Genomic DNA, 21510 nt, shown 5'->3' on the forward strand with positions numbered 1-21510 from the left:
TTTTAAAATCACAAAATGTTTCAGCAAGAAGGGAACTTAAAGTTCATGTAATTTAACACTCTTATTTTAAAAGAGGAAAACTGAGGGCCAGGAAGTTACATTTTCTTTTTGATGAGGCAATTGGGGTTAAGTGACTTGCCCAGGGTCACACAACTAGGAAGTGTTAAATGTCTGAGGTCAAATTTGAACTCAGGTCTTCCTGACTTCAGGGCTGGTACTCTATCCACTGCACCACCTAGCTGCCCCCAAAAGTTAATTTTCAAAGTCACTTGGTGACTTATTGTTTGATAGAATCAGAAACAGAATTTGCGTCTTCTGGCTACCAGTCCAATGTTTTATTGTTATTATTTTCCAAGATACTCTATTATATGTCTTGCTTCTCAGGCATACTCTGGCAATGTGGAAGAACTGATACTCATCAAGCCATTAGTCACAAAAAGGTCATTTCCTACCAGACACAACCTGATAAATCACTTTAGGCCATTTTTATCTGCAGAGTACAATTCAAGGGAAAATTGGAGAACAGTTTTATCTTGGATTTAGGCTCAAGGTGTGGGAGGGTTATTTAAGTTAATATGCCAAGTACCAGAGCCTTTGTAAAATGGTCAGTTTATACCTTTGCTATAGAATACTGGTTTTGGATGCTTGACCCCACCCCCACCCAGACATCCTATTATCTAGTGCTTTTTTCTACTATCCCTGGAATCCTAAAAGAAAAATATCTATTTCCTAGGAGTTGTCATCATCTCAAAATATCTAGAGATTCCTGGATACCAAAAAGCAAAATTTTGGAGAATTGTCTACTTAGGTGAAAAATAAGAATGGGATGAGACCATCACCCTTGCTTTCTTTCTAGCCTTTTCCTCACTGAGCACTGATTCCTCTCTGGGACTTTCCCTGGTGGTACAATGGTATCAATATCAGATTGTCACAGAGTTATGATGCAACCCTACATGCTGTTGCAATACCAATTTGTACTGATCTGGAAATTTTTAGCAAGGGTGAGACATTCTTGACTTGAGTGACCTCTCTCAAAGCTTCCTCTTTTTCAATAATGTTTCTGACCTGTAACATACAAATTTATAAAACCTTGTACTCTCTTTTTGAAGCTATCCCAAAAACAAACAAAAAAAAATTAATCCCACTTTCCTCATCTCCCAAATATCAGCATTTTCTACCTCCTTTCACCATATTTATTTGTGGTTTGATATGAGAATTGCAATGATTGAGTTAGGATGATCTTCTCAGAATCTCAGCTATCCAATATTAATTGCAATAATTAATGAAGAGTTTGTAGTAGAATATAGTATTATCTAATGACAAGAATACTAGACACAGAGTCAGAAGACTTGGATTCTAAAGAATTTCTTAGCCTTTTTACTATTAGCCTGTTTCATCATCTACAAAGAGATCATTCTCAGACTATGATAATCACAATGTCTAGCACATAATAGGCACTTAAATACTTGTCTGATCAATTACATTACTCACCAGAAAACATTTTATGAGCTGGAAAAATACTATGTAAATATGAATTGTTACTGTTCCTAATAGTAACAACAATAGTAATATCTGCTACTGAAATTGTCACAAAGATGCTTTTAGTAAAATGGGTTCTACATCACGGTAAGATCTTAGGATCTAACCTAAAGGACCAGAGGCTTCTAGCTCAAAGCTTCTTAAAATGTGGGTCATAACCCCATATAGGGTCACATAATTGAATGTGGGGGTTGATGCAAAAAAATAGGCAACAATAAAAGATTTCTGAACACAACAATCAAAAATTAATTCAAAAATCAAATACATAATAAATCTGAAGTGTTCTGGTAGTGCTTGTTCTTGTTGCATCAATCGAATTCACTGAAGCCAGAGCATGTGTACTTTGCATTGAGCATAAACCTTACCTCAGACTTGAAGCAAGATCACATCAAAATTTCTCAGGCAAAAAGGGGTCTTGAGTAGGAAAAAAGTTTAAGAAGCTCTGGTCTAGTTCAATTTCTTCTTTTTATAGGTGGATAAAGTAAGGCCCCCAAAATTTAAATGCCTTATTTGAATTCATGCAGGTACTGCAAGATTTAAATAGTCCTCTAACTTCAGAGTCAGATTGCTTTCTATCACACCCTGCAATTCTACTATTTTTATTTACTTACAAAAAAGCAGTTCTTTTATGCATCTATGAAATTGCCAATAAAATATCAAATGTAAAATAATAATAGCAGAATGTTGACTTTTCCAAAGAAATCTCTATCTGAAGTGCATACATAAAAGAAGAGATTGAGATGAATGGTAACAGTAACAACAAAAATAATACAAATACTACTTACTTCAGGACAGATCTTGGAGGGCTGTAGAATACAGAGTTGTAAAGCTAAAATGGGAAAAAAAAGTTCAGTATTTATATTTTTCTTGAGACTTCAAGGGCACTAATGTCAATAGCAGTTAGTTACCTACTTCCTTCTTCCCTCTTCATGATTTTTGTCAAAATGCATTAGAAATGACTTCTAGCTCATGACTAGCACCATGACACAAAATGTTTCTAACACATCACTTTTAAGAATGACTCACTCACCTCCATCCATCAGGGCCAGCAATGCCAGAATAAGGAAGGGAGCAGGTTTGCCAACAAACTCATACATCAAGCTTCCAAAGGGAGCACCCACTGAAAAGCAAAGGGTACTATCAGGTACAACAGAGACTGGATTAAAAGGTACTTCTTAACATTGTTTTGTGTCTGTGCAAATAGATCTGTCTCTTTCAACACTTCCATTAGACTTAAGAATCTTAGGAGACAGAGACTATGATTATATTTTTTACACTGAACTCAGTGTTGGGCACATAGCAGATCTTCAAATAAAGACTTATTTGCTCGACTGTAGATTACCAGAACTATAAAGCAGAAGTGTCAAAGATGAAGCCCATACATGGGCTAAAACACTTGAGTTCCTTCAAATTAAAATGTAATTGGGAAACCTTTAGCAAAATAAATAAAAATGCAGTAAAATATAGGTGACATTACTTAAAAAAGAAGCTAACATTCAGCCAACAGGGATTTTTATGTCAGATTAGTGGTCCCCATTTCTATATGAATTTGATACCACTATTGTAAAGTACCTTAGAGCTTGTCTTCCAAAATTTTTCATTTTATAGATGGGATAATGAAAGTTCAGAAATATGAGGGTATTTCCTCTCAAAGTCACACAGCTAATAAAAACAGTTAGAACTTAAATCTAGATCCAGGTTCCCTGATCTTGCCACAAGAATAAATTATTTATGGAATAAACTAGAAGCATTTCTGGTTAAAATAAACAAACAAACAACATCAACAACAACAAAACAGAGATGATAAGTAAAAGGAAAAGGGACCTATAGGTAATCAAAAGACCAGTAGATTATAGATTTAGCCCTTCAAGTGACCTTGACAAGCACGAAATACAACCTCCTAATTTTACCAAAAAACTGAGTCTCAGAGAGGGGGGGAAACCTTTCGAAAATTCAGCTGGACATGTTAGCATGTGAGAGGAGGGTGGATATTAACTTGCTTAGAAGGAAGAAATAAAAAAGAGAGATCCTGGGTTATAGGGTCAGGGTTCAATAATTTCCTGGGCTTTTGTTTGTTCTTTTTAAAAGATATTCTATTTCTTTGTTTTCATATAACAAGTTAATTCTATTCAAAATATTGGGTAGAGGGAAGGCGTTTGTTCTTGACTTACCTATGTATACCATGAAGGAACTATCCCAACCTAGGCTGAACATGGGAATAATTCAGTCATTGTACCCCAAATATGCAGAAGTTATTAGGTTTTTTTTTTCTTTATATATATATATATATATATATATATATATATATATATATATATATATATATATATATATTTTTTTTTTTTTTGGTGAAACATTTGAAATTAAGTGACTTGATCAGGGTCACACAGCTAGGAAGTGTTAAGTATCTGAGGCTGCATTTGAATTCAGATGGCACTCCATCCATTGCACCATCTAATTGTCCCAGTCATTAACTTTGAACCAATATTTGGAAATAAAGAACTATTTACCTAATACCCCCAAAGCCAGACCACCCAGGGCAATACCCATTGCACTTCCTCTTTCATAATCATCTGTGTATACACTGGCCAGCATTCCAAGTCCTAGAGGTGGAGAAACAAAAAAGATAAGAAAACAGGCTCCTAAGCCCTAGGAGATGTGGTATGGGGGAGGTTTTGAGGAAAGAACAACCGGAGAATTAGATGGATGTTGAAAGCTGGATGGGTTGAACAGGACAGGAAAAGGAGGCAAGCTGAAGATTCACTTAACAATCTTGCCTCAAGCCAAACCTGCCGATTTAAATTAGGAAAAAAAAAAATAATTTCTCCCACTAGGCTTTACCCCAATTGATTTTTCAAAATCAAAATTTCTTTTACATTATAGTATTTAAAACTAACTGAAATCATTTAGTTCTACCACTTCATTTTACAAATGAGAAAGCAGGGTTCCACAGAGGTTGTGACTGCCCTACATCATGCAGCTAGTTCAAAACTAGGTCTTTTTCTGTCTCCAAATTTAATATTCTTCTACTCAAAATGTAGAATTCTATTGTTTCTCTCCTATTCCTATATGTAGGTGTCTAAATTCTACAGTTGAGAAAGGGAATGAGGAGGGAAAAAAGAGGATGGCTACAGGAAAAGGAAAGAAGAAAGAAAGGGAAGATGGAGGAAGAATGAGGAAAGTATTGGACTTACCTGCAACTGATGAAAAGGAGGATCCAATGCCTTGAAGAGTTCTGGCCAAGAGAAGAAGTGTATAGGTTCCTGAAAAAGCAAACACTGAACAGAGGGGAGACCACCAAGGATGGCCAAATCAGCATATAATTCTAAACCCTTGAGTTATTATAAAAGCAATCACTATATCATATAACCTTCATGCCCATCCTTGCTTTATAATGGAAGTCTTTTTAACAAGGCCAAAACCAAAAGAGATTTATTTCATTTTTGTGAACAGCTTTGTGCCATAAACTGTGAGAGACACAACACAGGTCAGGAACTTGAGAAACTTCCAATCTAATTTAGGGAGATCTATTCATATGAAAAAATTAAAAATTCCACTTTACTAGTGGAACTATGGTTAGCTAATGTGACACACGTAACAAGAGACCATGACAATGAAGTGCTTGCTTTATGTTTAATTCTTCCTAACAAAAATGAGTCAATAAAAATAACACTGAATATAAAATGAGAAGATCTGACTTAAAATTCCAGTTCTACCACTTAATAATGGTGAGGAAATGGCATCATTTCCTCATCTATAAAATGGGGGTAATAATTTTTACTCTTTTTATCCTCACAAGACTGAGGATTCAAAAACCCTTTGTAACTAAAATTACTATACAAGTAAGGATCATATGAAAGAAATGATCCAAACCATCAATAAAAAGAGAAATGAAAACCAAAACAAAGCTGTGATTTTATCTCACATTCAACTAATTTACATAGATAACAAAAGGCCAGTTCTAGATCTCCTGGAGAGATAGGTGCACTGTGGTGGACTTGTGAATTAGTAAAACTATTTTAGAAAGAAATTTGAAATTATGCAAATAAAATTAATCAGATGCCCATAACTTTTGACCCAGAGATTCTGTTGTTAGGCATATAACCCAAGGAAGTAATTGACAGCAAGAAAGTGCACATAGATATCAAAACATTTATACCAGTACTTTTCATGATAGTAAAGAACTGGAATCAAAGTTGATTATCAATTAATTGGTAATGGCTAAACAAATTATGGTACATGATTTTAGAGGACTAATAATGAAATGTACTACTCACTTTCAGATAAAGAGGTGAAGGACTCAGACTATAGAATGAATACATTTCTTTTTAAATATAACCAATGAAAAATTTTCTTTTGTCCAACTAAAGATTTTTGGGTTTTGTTTTCACTTAGGGAAGTAGTTAAGCAAGAAGGTAGATTTTTTGCTAATGGAAAAAATAAAACATAATTTAAAAAACAAATTGTGGTATATCAATGTAATGGCATGATAAATATAATGAATCTAGATAATCATGGAAAAATATGAGAAGTGAAATAAGTAGAACCAAGAAAAAAAATATGCACAATGAATAAAAATGGAAAGAACAACCATGAAACAATTGAATCTAAATGTTGTGATTTTATAAAGAGCAAACTTGTTCCCAAAGATGAGTAGTAGAAGACATACTTTTCCTGATCCTTTGTAGAAGTGAGGTCCATAGATATGGACCATAACATATAATGTGAGATTAATTTTTTTCTATGTATTGATTAGTTTCACTGAATTATTTTTCCTCTTCTCTCAAAAAAATTTTTTAGTTACAACAGATATTTTGGGGGGATAGTAAGGAACAGAAATATAGAAGAAATTTAGGAAATGCAGAGTCAAATTATATCAATGAAATATATTAAAATGTATATGTAAACTATTATTATTTCGTTCTGATCTTTTTGATGGGGCTCAGATAGAAATAGTCAGAAGACATGATGCTATTCTTCTATTATTCTTTTATAACTGTAGACTATTGCACAAGGGAATAAAACATAACTGAATTGGCTTATAAGTTTTTCTATAAACTCATCTAATGAATCTCTGTTTCTTCAATAATATCTTCATGTTTTGAGAATTTTTTATTCCATGTAGTTTGGAGATTTGATTACCTAGTATAGTAACATCTATTAACAATGGCCTTAAATTTTTATGGAACAATGTTATGTCTCATTGGTTACAGACAACAATTTTGTTTATAATAGTGTTCTGATTTGTGTACAATTTTTTGAATTCCCAAGAGCATTTTGGGATTTGTAATTGTAGTATGGGCATTTGTTGTCTGCCAAGTTGCAAAGGACAATAAAATTCTGAAGTATTATTCTGGCCACCCGATTGTGTTTTCTAGATATCTAACAGATAAAAAATTTCTGGTGGCAATGATGTAATCTTAAATCACTATCATGGACCATTCTATTTCTGTAAATAAAATCTTGCATGACTAAGTTGTTTGATTTATACTTATTTGTCAACAACTTCTCACTTGAGCTTATTGTCGATGCCATTCATGGAGCATCTTGTGATTTTGATCTGAGGTCATAACTATTTCATGGGCATCTGGAGATAAAATCAGTTTCAGTTACATTTGAATGTGAGCTCCTTTAGCTTGAACACCATATTTTTGCCTTGTCAACCTAGGAATCATCATTGAGTCCTTAATCTCACCTCTCATATCTAATCTGTCAATTCTATCTACTCAACATTTCTCCTATACTTCCACTTCTCTCCTCTGTCACTGCTACAACCCTAATGAAGGTCTCTATCCTCACACTTAGACTATTGCAATTCAGTTCATCCTGCATTCAGTCATCAAAGTGAACTTCCTAAATCATAGGTATGATCATGTTACACACATACAAACACACCCACTCTATAAACTCCAGTGTTCCCTATTATCACTGGTATAAACTATTAAAACTTTTATTGTATAATTCAGAATTATAAATGACTTAGCTATTCTCAACAAGACGATGATCTAAGACAATCCTAAAAGACTAAAGATGAAGCAAACTATCCACCTTCAGAAAAAGAATTGATACTGTCTGAATATAGACTGAAGCATTCTATTTTTCTTTTTCTTTCTCCCTCCCTCCTTCTCTTCCTTTTTTCCTTTCCTTTTTTCTTTCTATCTTTTTCCCCTCTTTCTTCTTTTCTTTTTTTTTATTTTTTTATTTTTCTGTTGAGTCTTGTACAAAATGACTAATATGGAAATGTTTTAAATGATTGCATATGTATAATCTGTATTGAATTGTTTACCATCTATGGGAGAAGGGGAGGAGGAAGGGAGAAATATAATTTGGAACTCAAAACTTTTTAAGAAATGTTAAGAAGTGATTTTTAACATATAATTAGGGGAAAAATAAAATATTATGTGTTGGGATTACTAGATGAGAACTCGGGTTGTCTGGATAGTGACAAGGTGAGAATTCAGGTTGGACAATTACAAGGTGCGAAGGTCTGGTCTAGCTCCTCTTGTCAGGATAAGCAAAAGTCCTTGCCCCACGTTGGGCGCCAAATTGTAGCGAGCTGTCGTCTCTAGAAGCTGCCGGATCACTCTCTGGGAAGAGATCTGCTGTGTCTTCTACTCAAATCTCTCCGACAGAGAATGGGCGTGGGATAATGTAAGGGCTTCTGGGAAGAACCACCTCAGCCAATGAGCCTGCTCCTTCCATCAAGTCAACCTGAGTTCTCACCTTGTAATTGTCCAACCTGAATTCTCACCTTGTCACTATCCAGACAACCCGAGTTCTCACCTAGTAATCCCAACATCTATGTATATTTTTAAATGAAAGCCTCTATTTTGCCTTCAAAGCCCTTCATAATCTGGTCCCTTCCTATCTTTCTGGCTTTTTATACTTCACTTCACTCAATTTGCTCTTTAATCTGGTGAACTGGCCTCCTTTCTGTTCTTCTAAACATCTCTCCATTTCCTATCTCTGAGCATTTTTGCTGGCTATTCCCAAAAGTCTGGGTTTCTCTACCTCCTTTTTTCCCATTTCCTAGCTTTCCTGATTTCCCCAGATTCCTTCATGTCTCAGTTAAAATTCCCACCCTCACCTAATCCCCTTTAATGATAGGGTTTTTCTTTTGAGATTATCTCCAGTGTCTCCAGTATATATTTTATTTTTATACAGTTGTTTTTTAACATGTTGTCTCTCCCATTAGATTCTTATCCCTGGTGCTTAGCACAGTACCTTGGCACATACAAAGTGCTTAAATGCTTATTGACTAATGATTAACATAGGACAAATAACTATTTCTAGTTATTATTATTGCTTTGTTAAGTCCATTTATTCCAAAAGTATACCTATACATTTTTAACTTATTTGTTCATTGTGCTTAATTTATTCATTATCATTGTTATTATTATAGAAATTACATAGAGGCTAAGAGTCAGCAAAGCTTTAATCCCTTTATTCACTTGTATCTTCATCCTATTTTGAATGTCCTTTCCCCTTCTCCATCTATATTTTAAATCTTATCCATCCTTTAAGGTGCAAGTTAAATTTCTTCTTCTATCTGAAATTTCCCCTGATTTTTCCATTCCAGGATTGTCAATCCTACTACTGCCTGAAATCAGGTTTCTTGCGGTCTCCAGGGTACATTATCTGTCCCTTTGCTCAGACTAATAGGTAACTGCACTGGCAAATAAAAGAGAAACAGATCTTGGGAGATCAGTAGTACCAATATATAAGAGTTACAAACTCTGAACAAATGCACCACTTAAATTTGAAACTACTCATCTGAGACCTAATGACATACTTTTTCTTCTTATAGTAAGTAACAGGATTCTGAGGGCACACAGTAAGTGCTTAATTAAATCAACAAACATTCATTAAGCACTTAATGTTATGAAAGCAGAGGTCTCATGAAGGAGACAGGAGAACCAGCAGACAGAGAGCCTACCTTGGAATTAGGAAGACTGAGGGTCAAGTTCAGCTTCTGACATAGATTGGCTGTTAAAACATGGTTGAATTATTTAGCCTCTCAGTGCTTCAGGTAACTATCTAAAACTATAAGTTAAAGGTGACATCAAACTGCAGTAGTGAAAATAATTTCTATACCAGGAATTTCCCACATACACCTCTCTCCACCCCCTGCAAAAAAAGAGAATAGGCTGTCGAGCTAAGTGGTGAGCAACAAATTTTTCTTAAAGTTGATTTTTTAAAGTGAAGGTGAGAAGGAAAAGAAGGGATGAAATAACATAGGAATCTGGGATGAGAAGAAGAAAAAGGAGAAAATGAATCGGGTAAAAGGGAGCTTATTTTATATGTATGTGTGTGTGTGTGTGTGTGTGTGTGTGTGTGTGTGTGTGTGCATATGTGTATCACTTTTAGGCTCATAAAATTTACTTCCTAATTTTCTTTAATCCTTAGTATAGGGGTAGCTAAGTGGCACAGTGGATAGAGCATCAGCCTTGAAGTTAGGAGGACCTGAGTTCAAATCTAGTCTCAAACACTTTAACATTTCCTAGCTGTGTGACCCTGGGCAAGTCACTTAACCCCAATTGCTTCAGCAAAAAAAAAAAAAAAAATCCTTAGAACAACAACCCTGTACAGTAGGCATTGTTATCAGTAACTCTTCTATACATATGAGAAAACAGGTTCAAATTTTCCAGGAATTGCTCAACTAGTAAGATTGTTTTCAAATTCAAATTCAAATTTCAAATTTCAAACCCAAAGTTTGGAGCATTCAATCTACTACAACTCATTTACTTTTCAGGCTTACCAAAAACTACCTCAGTTGCTCCTTGATGGTACCTGTAAAGTTTGACTAGTCACCCAGCCTTTGACTCCTATAATTTTTTTTTCATTTTATTTTATTTAGTTATTTATCTTCCTTGAATCACCCTTTTATTATGCATATAATCCATATTTACTTCTAAGAGATTATGTCTTTCTCTTTCACTTTTGACTGTACTTCAGCTGTTTGTAACCTTTATCAATTTTATTTTGACTGTTGGTAGACTCTCTGGAAATTTATAATTAGCTATAATTTCATCCTCCATTCATCAACCTTCACTTTAAACAAAAACCTGTAATTTGTCCCTTCTAAAGATGTGATATTTTTATGTTAATCCTGTCCAAGGTATTAAATAGATAGGCAGATGTGACACATTCAGACAACTGATACATAGGTCCCACATTTTAACAGCAGCCATGAATTCTTAAGTCAAAGGTAATGGAGTTCTCATTGTCTCTCCCCATTTTCCACTTCCACTTCCCATCCCCTACTACATCTCTTCTTTATTTCAGGATTGGACAACTCACTCCTATCAAATTCCCAATAGCTATATTATCAGAATGGGTTTGCAGAGGTGGTAAACCTTAACCTTCATTCTCCCCACCCCACCCTGATACATAGAGCATGTTCAAGGATCTTGAATTGAAATTCCTGATTCTTCTCGGAGATAATCTGACTCTGCTTCTTTACCTTTTGTTCATAAAATAGAATTCAAGGAATTCAAAGAAGAGAAACCCAGGACTTACTGATTGTAGAAAGAAACATGATGACAAAGCCAGCAAACATGGGGATGTGATATCCAATCCTAAGAAGGAAGTGAAAACAACAACTCTAAGAGATTTTATATGTGTTTCATACTGAGTTTGTATATTTTATAGGTATGTACATGCATGTACATATATACATTTAAAATGGAAAAGTAAGTATAATGATAATAAGGGATAACAATTTCTACTAATCTATATCTCTATTATATATGTCACCTTGCCATGATGACTTTTGAGGATAGAAGGATAATAAAGACCATGGATATTCTATGAATTTTTCTCTACTCATGCATTTATATCCCAGGCAGGATTAGCAAGTCCATTTGCAAATGTGCACAGGAGAACATTCAGTACACAAATCTAAATCCAGGTTCAAAATTTTGCTGTATATTCATGTAATTATATATTCTTTCCTTACTATCATTACAGTTACATATCTCTCCATCTTTACATAGATATATGTATACTTTTATATTGTTATCCATGTATATATGTGTATACATACACACACACATATATATATGCACATGTGTGTGTGTTTATGTATCTTTGAAAATTCACAATAATCTTAGTCAGTTTTGCCATCACTCCAGATCATGTGAAATCTCTAATATTCCTAATCCCTTGTTGTTTAAAGGTCACATTCTGGAGCACTGACATGATATGGGCATACCCTCTGTCTTCTCACTTCTTGATTCAGCCCTGATTAGGGGCTTGGAAGATATTAAGCCACTGAATACTACAAACAGATCTGGGAACAACAACCAAAAAAAAGGCTTTAATATTTAATTTCATTATTATAAAATATTCAAAATTGTCTCCCCCCCGCCAGGGACCAGAAATGCTGAAGTTCTCCATTTTCTTCCTTTAGTTTAAAATGACTATTTCTTGATAGAAATAGGTGATATCTATACCCTTCCTGAACTCTCAACCATTTTAGGATGTTGGGGTCCCCATTAAAATATACCTGTTTGTGAGGAAACCCACAAAAGGGTTGACCAGAAGCTGCATTATAGCCTTTGATGCAAACAGAAGTCCAATCCGTAGGTTCTCCTCTTCCAGGAACTCAGTATTTTGCTGACAATTGTTCCTAGGTGCCAAGCTGGGTCCAATGACTTGTGAGGGTAGGGTGCCAAAGTTTTCATTCATCCATTCCTTTTCTGAGTGTTTGCTTTTTTCAGTCATCATTGTAGTATTATCAAAGTAGGAGAAGATGGAAGAAAAGTCTGCATTGTGCAGACTCCCTGGAGCTTTGCTGACAAAGGGCAAAGTCTCAGACACATTGGCACTTTTGAATTCAGTTGCATAAAGGAAGGCAGGTACGATGGGCACTAGAATCAAAGACATATGGTAGGTGACAGGGTAGGTGACAGATGACAGGGCAGGTTGTGATTTTGCCACTATCTGGTTCTGATGAAAAACTGGAAAAGCAGGCTACTTGTGCATATAAAGTAGGTTTATATGATGAGATTTGAAAAGGTGCTTGCAACAACCTGAAACTATTCTGATTCCCACTATACATAAAAACATCCTCTTTTGGAGTTGTTCCTTCAGACTTATAAGATGTTTTAATAAAATGTCCAGGAAACTACTATTCAAAAGCATCTTACCCAGAAGTGACAACATACCAACATTTCTTACTGCATAGGAACAGAGCAAATCAAACCAGATTATCTGGTTATAATCTAGAATGGAGAAACTAAGAGCAGAGGAATGTAAAGTTAGACAAATAATTTGATGGGACAGGAACTGGGAAAATCTAGAGAATAGGATAGGTAATCTCTGTTAGGGTACCACATATGGGAGTAGTAGGAATCTGGAGTGGGGATAGGGACAGTATAAACCTACAGAGCACCTTGGGAGCATGATGAAGGAGGATGAGAATGGAGTAATTGGTGCACTTTATAATTTTGCTTAGTGTCAGGTTTTTCATTAACCCCTTTTCCTGTTCCCTGAAGTTCCCTTCACACCCATTTGCCTTGATGCTGATTCCTTCCATTTGGATGTTTAAGAAGCACTACTCTTCATCCTTCCCTTCTAAGCTACAGAAACCTCTGGTTTAATGTTCCTGGGGTAAGAGATGTAACCAGCATAAATGAGACTGTAGGACAACTTCACCCTGCCCATAGATGATCCCAGAACATACCCACCACAGTCACTAACATGTTGTCCAGCAGAAGGGCCACAAATACCACCACCAGCACTAGTTTTCGGGATTCTCTTCCCTCTTTCAGCCATCGACAGGAAGTACAGAGGGTAGTCTAGAATGTGGTAGAAAGTTCAGTGTTCCGTTGTCTTTCCCCTCACCCCCAACCCAAAATCTACTCAATTCTATCAGAGCTCTAAGCCTCTTGTTTCTTTTGTGGGAATGGGAAGAAACCTACTACTTCCAAAATTCTCTATTAGATATCTATCTGAAGCATAATGAACTCTAAATCCAATAATTTAAATCCCTAACTAAACTATTTTTGCATCCTAATTATCATTTACTCTACTTGGACCTCAGAGCACCCTCTTGATAAGCAATTCATGCAAACTAATTACATATACTAAGGAGTCTGAGACATCAAGATCAGTATCACTTAGATCATAAATCATCATAGAATGTGAGCATTGGAGAGAATCTCAACAGACATCTTATCCACCATTCTTCACCCCATCCTACAGAGGAGAAAGCTAAGGTCCAGAAAAAGGAAATGATGTGCCCAAGAACACACAGCTACTTAGGAGTAGAAAAAATAAAAATCCAAAGCTTCCACGTCTCAGGCCAATTCTCTTTTCATTATACCGTAATGCTTCTCAGTCATAAAAGAGCTACACACAGGGACCAAGAATCTCAATTCCCTATTTTTACTATAAGACCTTCCTCAAATAGATTTTATTATTTGGAATAGCTAAAATACAGAAATTCATAGTCATTTTTTTTAAGTAAGTAGATTTCATATAATTATCCTGTACTGGTTCATAGTCACACATTATGTCTTTGAATGGTTTCTGAGGCAAATTTCATTTTACTTGTAAATATTTTTATTTTAATGACTGATATAGCATCAAAAATATGATTTAAAAATGAAAAAAACAAGATCAGATCAATGTTAGGGTTTGTCAGGGACTAAACCAATTATTTGTTTGGGCAGAGATCTAAATGAATAAGGCAGCCTCAAACTTGCATTAGATTTTCCTTAAAATTCCAACAATAATTTGTTTTCCTCAGATGCAAATATAGTTAATTTTTTTAAATGACAGAACTATTCTACATTCCTGAAAGTATAGAATACCTACTGAATCTATTGATTTACAAACTGATTAATAACAGAATCCTAGATTTAGAGCTAGAACTAAGATGACATCTAGTCCAATCCCCCCCTTTAAGACATGAAGTAACCTAATCTTAGAGAAGTTAAATAATGTGTCCATGGTTATAGAGCTAATAAACCTCAGATGCAGGATCTAAATAAAAACCTTCTTGGCGTCAAATTCAACAGTCTACATCTACCATTCAACATGATGGTATTGACTTCAGTGCCAAAATCAGAATCCTTTCCCTAAACAAATAAATGAATAAATAAGTTTTGTAGAGAACTCCACGAATTTGATTGTGATTTTCCTTTATCTGCAGAAATCCATCTTCAAAAAAAGTTCCCCAAGAGATGCAACAACATAAGACAGAGAAACATAAAGAAGATATACAGAGAGACACAAGAAAAAAGACAAAGAAAAGAGAAATGAGAGATGAAAAATAGCCAGAATAAAGGGGACAAGAGTGAATTAGGTAATGAGTAAAAGAGTATTTCAAATTTAAAGTCACGTTCTTCTTGTATTTTGGTCAGGAAAGCTTAAATAAATATCACTTTATATCCAAGAGAATAAAATTCTTACCTTAAAGCACATTGTGACCTGAAGTTCTAGCTGTAAGTAACAGCTGTGAAACTGGCAGAATGGATGAGTTTATTATTGCCTTTTATGTGACAGTGAGTGTCTTTCTTCCACAAAGAATTACTTGAAACCTCCAACAGGTTCCCTTTAGACTCTCAGCATCCTACGTCAGAAGCAGGAAGGCAGGATGAGGGAAGAGGGGGAGAAAAGGAGTGATTATCCTAAGCAAAGAAACATTGGTTCTGGGCTGGCTTTTATCAATGCTCATCTATCAAAAAACTCTTAACCATTGCTCCAATCTCTCTCCATATAGGTTTTTAGAAGAAATGAAATGTTTTAAAGGCTCAACTGCCCTCACCAGGCAATAAGTGAGCTACCAGTGAAAATGAATTTGAATACAGGTTTGCAGAAGAATAAAAAAGTTAACAAATAATTTCCCAGCAGCAATTAGCTTGAGGTGTGGGCTCAAAAAGCCTGAATAGGAGATGGTTTACAAAATCCAAAAACTGGAAGAGATGTTGGAGATAATCTAGTCTAAATTGTATTTACATAGGAATCCATTTTGCAATATGTCTGACAAGTGATCCTCCAACTCCAGTTTGAAAACTTCATAATAGAAGTCTTACTCTTTCCCAAAATATCATTGGACTTTGAAATACCATTAATTATACAGAACTGTTCCTTTCTGTTGAGCTTAACTCTATCTCGACAACTTTCATGGCTACCCCCAAGTTTGTCTTCTGAAGCCAAATAGAATAAGCTTATTCCCTGTTCCACAAAAGATCCCTTCAAGTATTTGAAGACAGTTATGTTTCTGCTGTCTCTTCTTCTTCCAAAAAAAAAAAAAATTAGCAGCTTAATCTTTAGTCATCTTCACATAGATGAAAATATAATGGCAAAGCAGAGGGAAATGCATTCCCACTGATCAAATAATGTTAGTTTCTGATGTATGTAGATGAATACTATAAACAAATTAAATATGCAAGAATGCTGAGGGTAATGTAGTAAATGGTGGCATCAGGATAGGCTTTATTTAGAAAGTGAGCCCTGAAATGAGGTTTGAAGAAAGCAGAGGAAGTAGAGGTAAAGAAGGAAGCATAGGAAGTGGAGGTAAAGAGGGATTGTATTTCATGCTTTGAGAATCAGTTTTGGGAATAGTTCTCAGTGTTCAGTACCTCTCACATTGAGTTCAAAGTTTCAGTCTCCCACTGACCTATTTGCTTGGACAAGGATTAATTGTAAGAGAACAGGATTTGCTGGTCTATATGAGAGGAAGTTCAGATGTTTGGTTATCAGTCGTCCATGGAGGTAGAGTAGTATGGGTGTCTTAGCAGCTGAAATAATTCACATGATATTCTCAAATGAGTCTTTTTCTCCGAAGCCTGGCAACATGTTTAACTGGATTATACTCACCTCTAGCTTTAATTGATACAGTCTTTAATTGATACCTTGCTGAGTAAATGACTATCTTGCTTAGATCAGGAGTTACACAGTTGCTCCTTATTACTTCCTGCTGCTGCTACTAGTCAAATATTTAGCCAACTAGCCTGAATTTCCTCTTATATCAACAAGCAGATGTCTTTGTCCCAGACTCATTTGATGTGGGCAAGAAAACATAGGTTTCTTCTTTGACCACCAAAGAGACGACTAGGGTGATATGATATCAGGTTGCATGGACATCATAGAAGGGAAAGGGAGAATTGTGAAATGATTTCAGTACTTTAAGAGTAAATTGAGGGGCAGCTAAGTGGTGCAGTGGATAGAGCCCCAGCCCAGCCCTGAAGTCATGGAGGACCTGAATTCAAATTTGATGTCAGATACTTAATACTTCCTAGCTGTGAGACTCGGAGCAAGTCCCTTAACCCAAAATGCCTCAGAAGAAAGAAAGAAGAGTAAATTGAACAGAACTCATTATAATAATCTGGGATGGACAATGTATAGACTGAAAATACAATAAAAGGTTACCAAAAAAGTAAAAAATCTTTTATATATGCATTTGGGAGTATCATAGACTTGAAACTGAAAGAGAACTTTGAGTTCATTAAGTCTAAATCTTTCTCTTACCTCTGCTTCTTAGCTTTCCTGGCTTCCTTCAAATCTCATCTGAAGTCCTGTCATTTGTAAGAAGCCTTTCCCAAATTGAGTGGATGCCCATCAATTGAAGAATTGCTGAATAAGTTGTGGTATATAAATGTTATGAATATTATTGTTCTATAATAAACTATCAGGAGGATGATTTCAGAGAGGCCTGGAGAGACTTACATGAAATGATGCTAAGTGAAATGAGCAGAATCAAGAGATCATTATACACAGCAACCACAAGATTATGTGATGATCAATTCTAATGGACATGACTCTTTCCAACAATGAAATGATTGAGGCCAGTTCTAATGATCTTGTGATGAAGAGAGCCATCTACACCCAGAGAGAGATTATGGGAACTGAGTGTGGATCACAACATAGCATTTTCACTCTTTTTGTTATTGTTTGCTTGCATTTTGTTTTCTTTCTCTTTTTCCCCTTTTTGATCTGATTTTTCTTCTGCAGCAAGATAATTGTACAAATGTATGCATATATTGAATTTAACATATATTTTAACATCTTTAACATATATTGGATTACTTGCTATCAAGGGGAAGAGATGGGGGGAAGGGGAGGAAATTTGGAACATGAGATTTTACAAGGGTCAATGTTGAAAAATTATCCAGGCATATGTTTTGAAAATAAAAGCTTTAATAAGAAGAAAAAAGAAGCCTTTCCCAGTCCTTAATCTTAGTGCTTTCCCTTTAAGATTTCCTGTCTGCTTTAGTTTCCTCATTTGTAAAATGAAGATAATAATAGAACCTACCTCCAGGTTTCTTGTAAGGATAAAATGAGATCTCATGTTTGCAAAGCATTCTGCAAATGCTATATAAAAGCACTATATAAATATCATTATTATTACATAGTTGTTTTCATGTTCTCTCTCTCATTAGACTGTGAGCTTTTGAGAACAGGGACTAATTTTTTTTTTTTTTTTTTTGCCTGTCTTTGTATTCCCAGTACTTAGCCCAATGTCTGAAACCTAGTAAATAGTTTAATAAGAAAAACTCACTCAGATTACACCTTGAACATCCAGGCTGCAGTTTGTTTAAAGAACATGTCATGTACCCTGCTGAAGTTTACAAAATCACATTTGAGACTTCAGTGAGAGCTCCAGTTTTAACTGACTAGTTTCCTGTTTTTCATGATAGAGAATTCTCAGTCCTCTCTTTTTGCTATTTGTATAATTCCATTAAACCCATCCCTTTGAATTACTTATATAACTGAATGGTAAAAAAGAGGTTTTGATATCTTTGTGTATGCTGTATAGTTATCATTAATCAGTATTATCTTCACTGATTGAATAAACTATAGTAAAACTTGTCTCTGATTAGTGCTGGCTTATTGACAATGGCAGCTGGTGAAACTTAATAAAGCTCTGGGTCTCAAATCAAGACCTGAATTAAATCCAGTCTCAATACTCACTGTGAAATACTGGGCAAATCATTTATCCTCTGCTTGCCTCAGTTTCCTCAACTATAAAATGGGGATAACATCTATCTTCCAAAGTTGTTGGGGGAATCAAACTAAAGAAAGTGCTTAGCAAGGAGGCATATTAATTTTGTGGTACATAATAGATATTATATAAATATTTATTCCTTTCCCCACTTAATAAGTACTAATTGACTGACTGATTGACCTTGTTCACTGTCCACACAAGTGAGATTCCGTTTATACTGGTTTTCTTGATAATTCTAAGATATGGCAGTCCACTTTTTGCCCCCTATGTTTTCTTAGCTACTGAGCTTAGTTTAGTAACTGAGATAGCTAGGTCCCTCCCTGGAAGAGGCCTCTCCCACAGTACATTCCCACACTCTAGGATTCTCATCTCAGAACTGGGACTTGGAATCTGTCTTTTTCTTTTCTTAGTATCTCTCTCTCTTCTTAGGATCTCTGTCTCTCAGCACCTTGTATCCTGGGCTCTTTCCCTTAAAGGTAATGTATGTTAAATTTTTGACTTGAGAGCATATACTTGCCCCTCTGTATGGAAAAAAACACTAGTTGTTAGTTAAGACTGGAGTCCACACTCTAAAAGGTAAATACCTGCAACTGAAGATTTTATCTTAAGTTTTGAGTCCTCCACAGTCCAATTAGAGTTCTGTAAATAGAAAGTGCTCAGTAATAACTGATAACAGTGACTCAACCTTTCCTCCCCTAAAGTCTCTGGAGCCTAGTAATTTTGAGGCCCTAAAGGAGACTTATAATTACCTTGGACTTAAATGCCTAGGAAAAGAATGAGAAAATTGTACCCTCCCTCAGTTTTGACTTATTTAAGCCCTCCCCCCACACTTTTTCTGGCTGTATGACCTGAGCAAGCCAATTGTTTAATAGGCACCCAAAGAAACCATGAAAGAGAAAAGGTTTTAGCCTGCCTACAAAGCTAAAGATCTAGACAGGTTGTGCTGACCTCATTATTGATTGCATGCTAACAAACAGAATTGTATCCATGTGAATTGTCTTAGGAAGATTTTGAAGATCACCTGGCAGGATAAGATAACAGATCCTGAAAGTCCTTTCTTGATCATTCATATTGTAAAGAATCAAAACTCTGATGGGCTGCCAAATGTATATTTGCCTAAAAGACTATTTTATGGAGAAATCACACAAGGTAAGCACTCATATGAAGGTCAGAAGAAGTAATACAAGGATATTTTCAAGGTCTCTCTGAAGAACTTTGCTATTGATTGTGAGAAATGGTAGACATTGACACATGACCATTAAACATGGTGTGTCCACACCAGAGAAGGTACTGTGCTCTATAAATAAAGCAGAACTGCAGTAACTCAAAAGAAAGGTGAGATGTGCACATTTAGAGACATCTCTCCCAAATATTCAAATGGACTATTTGTTCCCAATCTGTGGTAGAGCATTCAAGGTCATATCGGGCTAATCAGTCACAGTCGGACATACTGCCCCTTGACCCTGCATCATGATATTATTTTAGTCTTTTTTAAATTATGAAGGACAATAACAATAGGTCAGGTATCCTGTGGCAGAGCCAAAATTGGAGGACTGACTAAGACAATGTTAAAAAGTTTCCCTTTCGTGTATCGAATTATTCTAGAAAACAGCATCACAGAATGGTGGATCAAGTTCCACCAGAACTGGATTTGAATCCCAGTTCAGAGAATTGCTGACTATGTAACTCACTTTCCTCATCTAATGAGAAAAGCCTCCCAAGGTGGCTGCAGTAGATAGAGTGCTAGGCCTGAAGTCAACAAGACTTAAATTCAAATTAGGTTTGGTAGAATCATTCTCTCTCTCTCTCCTTTTTTTTTTTTTTTTTTTACTGAGGCAATTAGGATTAAGTGACTTGCCCAGGGTCACACAGCTAGGAAGTATTAAGTGTCTGAGGGCAGATTTGAACTTACGTCTTCCTGACTTCAGGGCTGGTGCTCCATCCACAGAGCCACCTAGCTGCCCCCAAGTAGAGTCACTTTCAAAGCCTATTTGCCTCAGTTCTGCATGTATAAAATGATTTTAAAAAAAATTTTTTTCCTGAGGCTGAGGTTAAGTGACTTGCCCAGGATCACACAGCTAGGAAGTGTTAAGTGTCTAAGACCAGATTTGAACTTGGATCCTCCTGACTTCAGGGCTGGTGCTCTATCCACTTCTCCACCTAGCTGCACCTGCATGTATAAAATGAACTGAAGAAGGAAATAGCAAACTACTCCAATATCTTTGCCAAAAAAAACTCCTAATGGGGTCACAAAGAGTCAGACATGACCGAACAAAAAAAAAAAAAAAAAAAAAAAAAAAAAAAAAACAAATGAGAATAATAGCAACCTGACTATGCATATTTGTTACCAGGGTTTTTGTTTTGTTTTGTTTTTGTAACTGGGAGTGGAAAAAAAGAAAATAAATGCTTGTTAATTGAAAAGAAAAAAAAAAAAAGTTTTTTGTTTTTTGTTTTTTTTTGGTCAGGCAACTGGGATTAAGTGACTTGCCCAGGCTCACACAGCTAGTAAGTATTAAGTGTCTGAGGTCAGATTTGAATCCAGGTCTTCTTAACTCCAGGACCAGTGCACTATACCATCTAGCTTCCTCTCAAAAAAAGATTTTTAAAGGAAAAAAAATATTAATAGCAACCACCTCAACAGGTTGTTGTGAAGATAAATGAGATCATGTATGTTAAGTGCCTCACAACATTTAAAGTATTTTATAAAATAACTTATAATTAGAGATGATGTATTTTAATTCCTATATTTGGTATATGTCTTCATCCTTAATGAGACCCAATAATCAAGTTTATGCTGTATGAAAGATGTTAATTTTTTTCAAGAGTAAGAAGGAAGGGCATCTAGGTAGAGCAGTGAATACAGAACTAGCCCTGAAGTAAGGAAGACTTCAGTTCAAATATGGCCTCAGACACTTAACACTTCCTGGCTGTGTGACCTTGGGCAAATCACTTAACCCTAATTGCCTCAGAAAAAGAAAAAAAAAGTGAAAAGGAAAACTTCTTACTAAAAAATA

The 21510-nt window shown here is 35.5% G+C and overlaps 1 protein-coding gene across 6 annotated transcripts in view; it reads right to left on the minus strand.

The window, feature by feature from the left end:
* SLC18A1 (solute carrier family 18 member A1) overlaps positions 1–15122 on the minus strand; it is a 28940-nt gene extending 13818 nt beyond the window's left edge. Inside the window, exons 1-8 of one of the 6 annotated variants that reach the window (XM_074287449.1) lie at positions 14959–15122; positions 13226–13340; positions 12047–12410; positions 11059–11117; positions 4734–4802; positions 4050–4142; positions 2570–2659; positions 2325–2368 (exon numbers count right to left, since the gene is read on the minus strand). In XM_074287449.1, coding sequence (XP_074143550.1) covers positions 2325–2368; positions 2570–2659; positions 4050–4142; positions 4734–4802; positions 11059–11117; positions 12047–12410; positions 13226–13340; positions 14959–14970 — 846 coding nt within the window. In that variant the 5' untranslated portion in view covers positions 14971–15122. Of the gene's footprint in view, positions 1–2324; positions 2369–2569; positions 2660–4049; positions 4143–4733; positions 4818–11058; positions 11118–12046; positions 12411–13225; positions 13341–14958 lie in introns of all 6 variants that reach the window. The other 5 variants (XM_074287450.1, XM_074287448.1, XM_074287452.1 and 2 more) reach the window with 5 other exon arrangements.
* Between the last annotated feature and the right edge of the window lie 6388 nt (positions 15123–21510).

Source organism: Sminthopsis crassicaudata, chromosome 2 (genome assembly GCF_048593235.1).
Source record: "Sminthopsis crassicaudata isolate SCR6 chromosome 2, ASM4859323v1, whole genome shotgun sequence".
Taxonomy (NCBI): domain Eukaryota; kingdom Metazoa; phylum Chordata; class Mammalia; order Dasyuromorphia; family Dasyuridae; genus Sminthopsis; species Sminthopsis crassicaudata.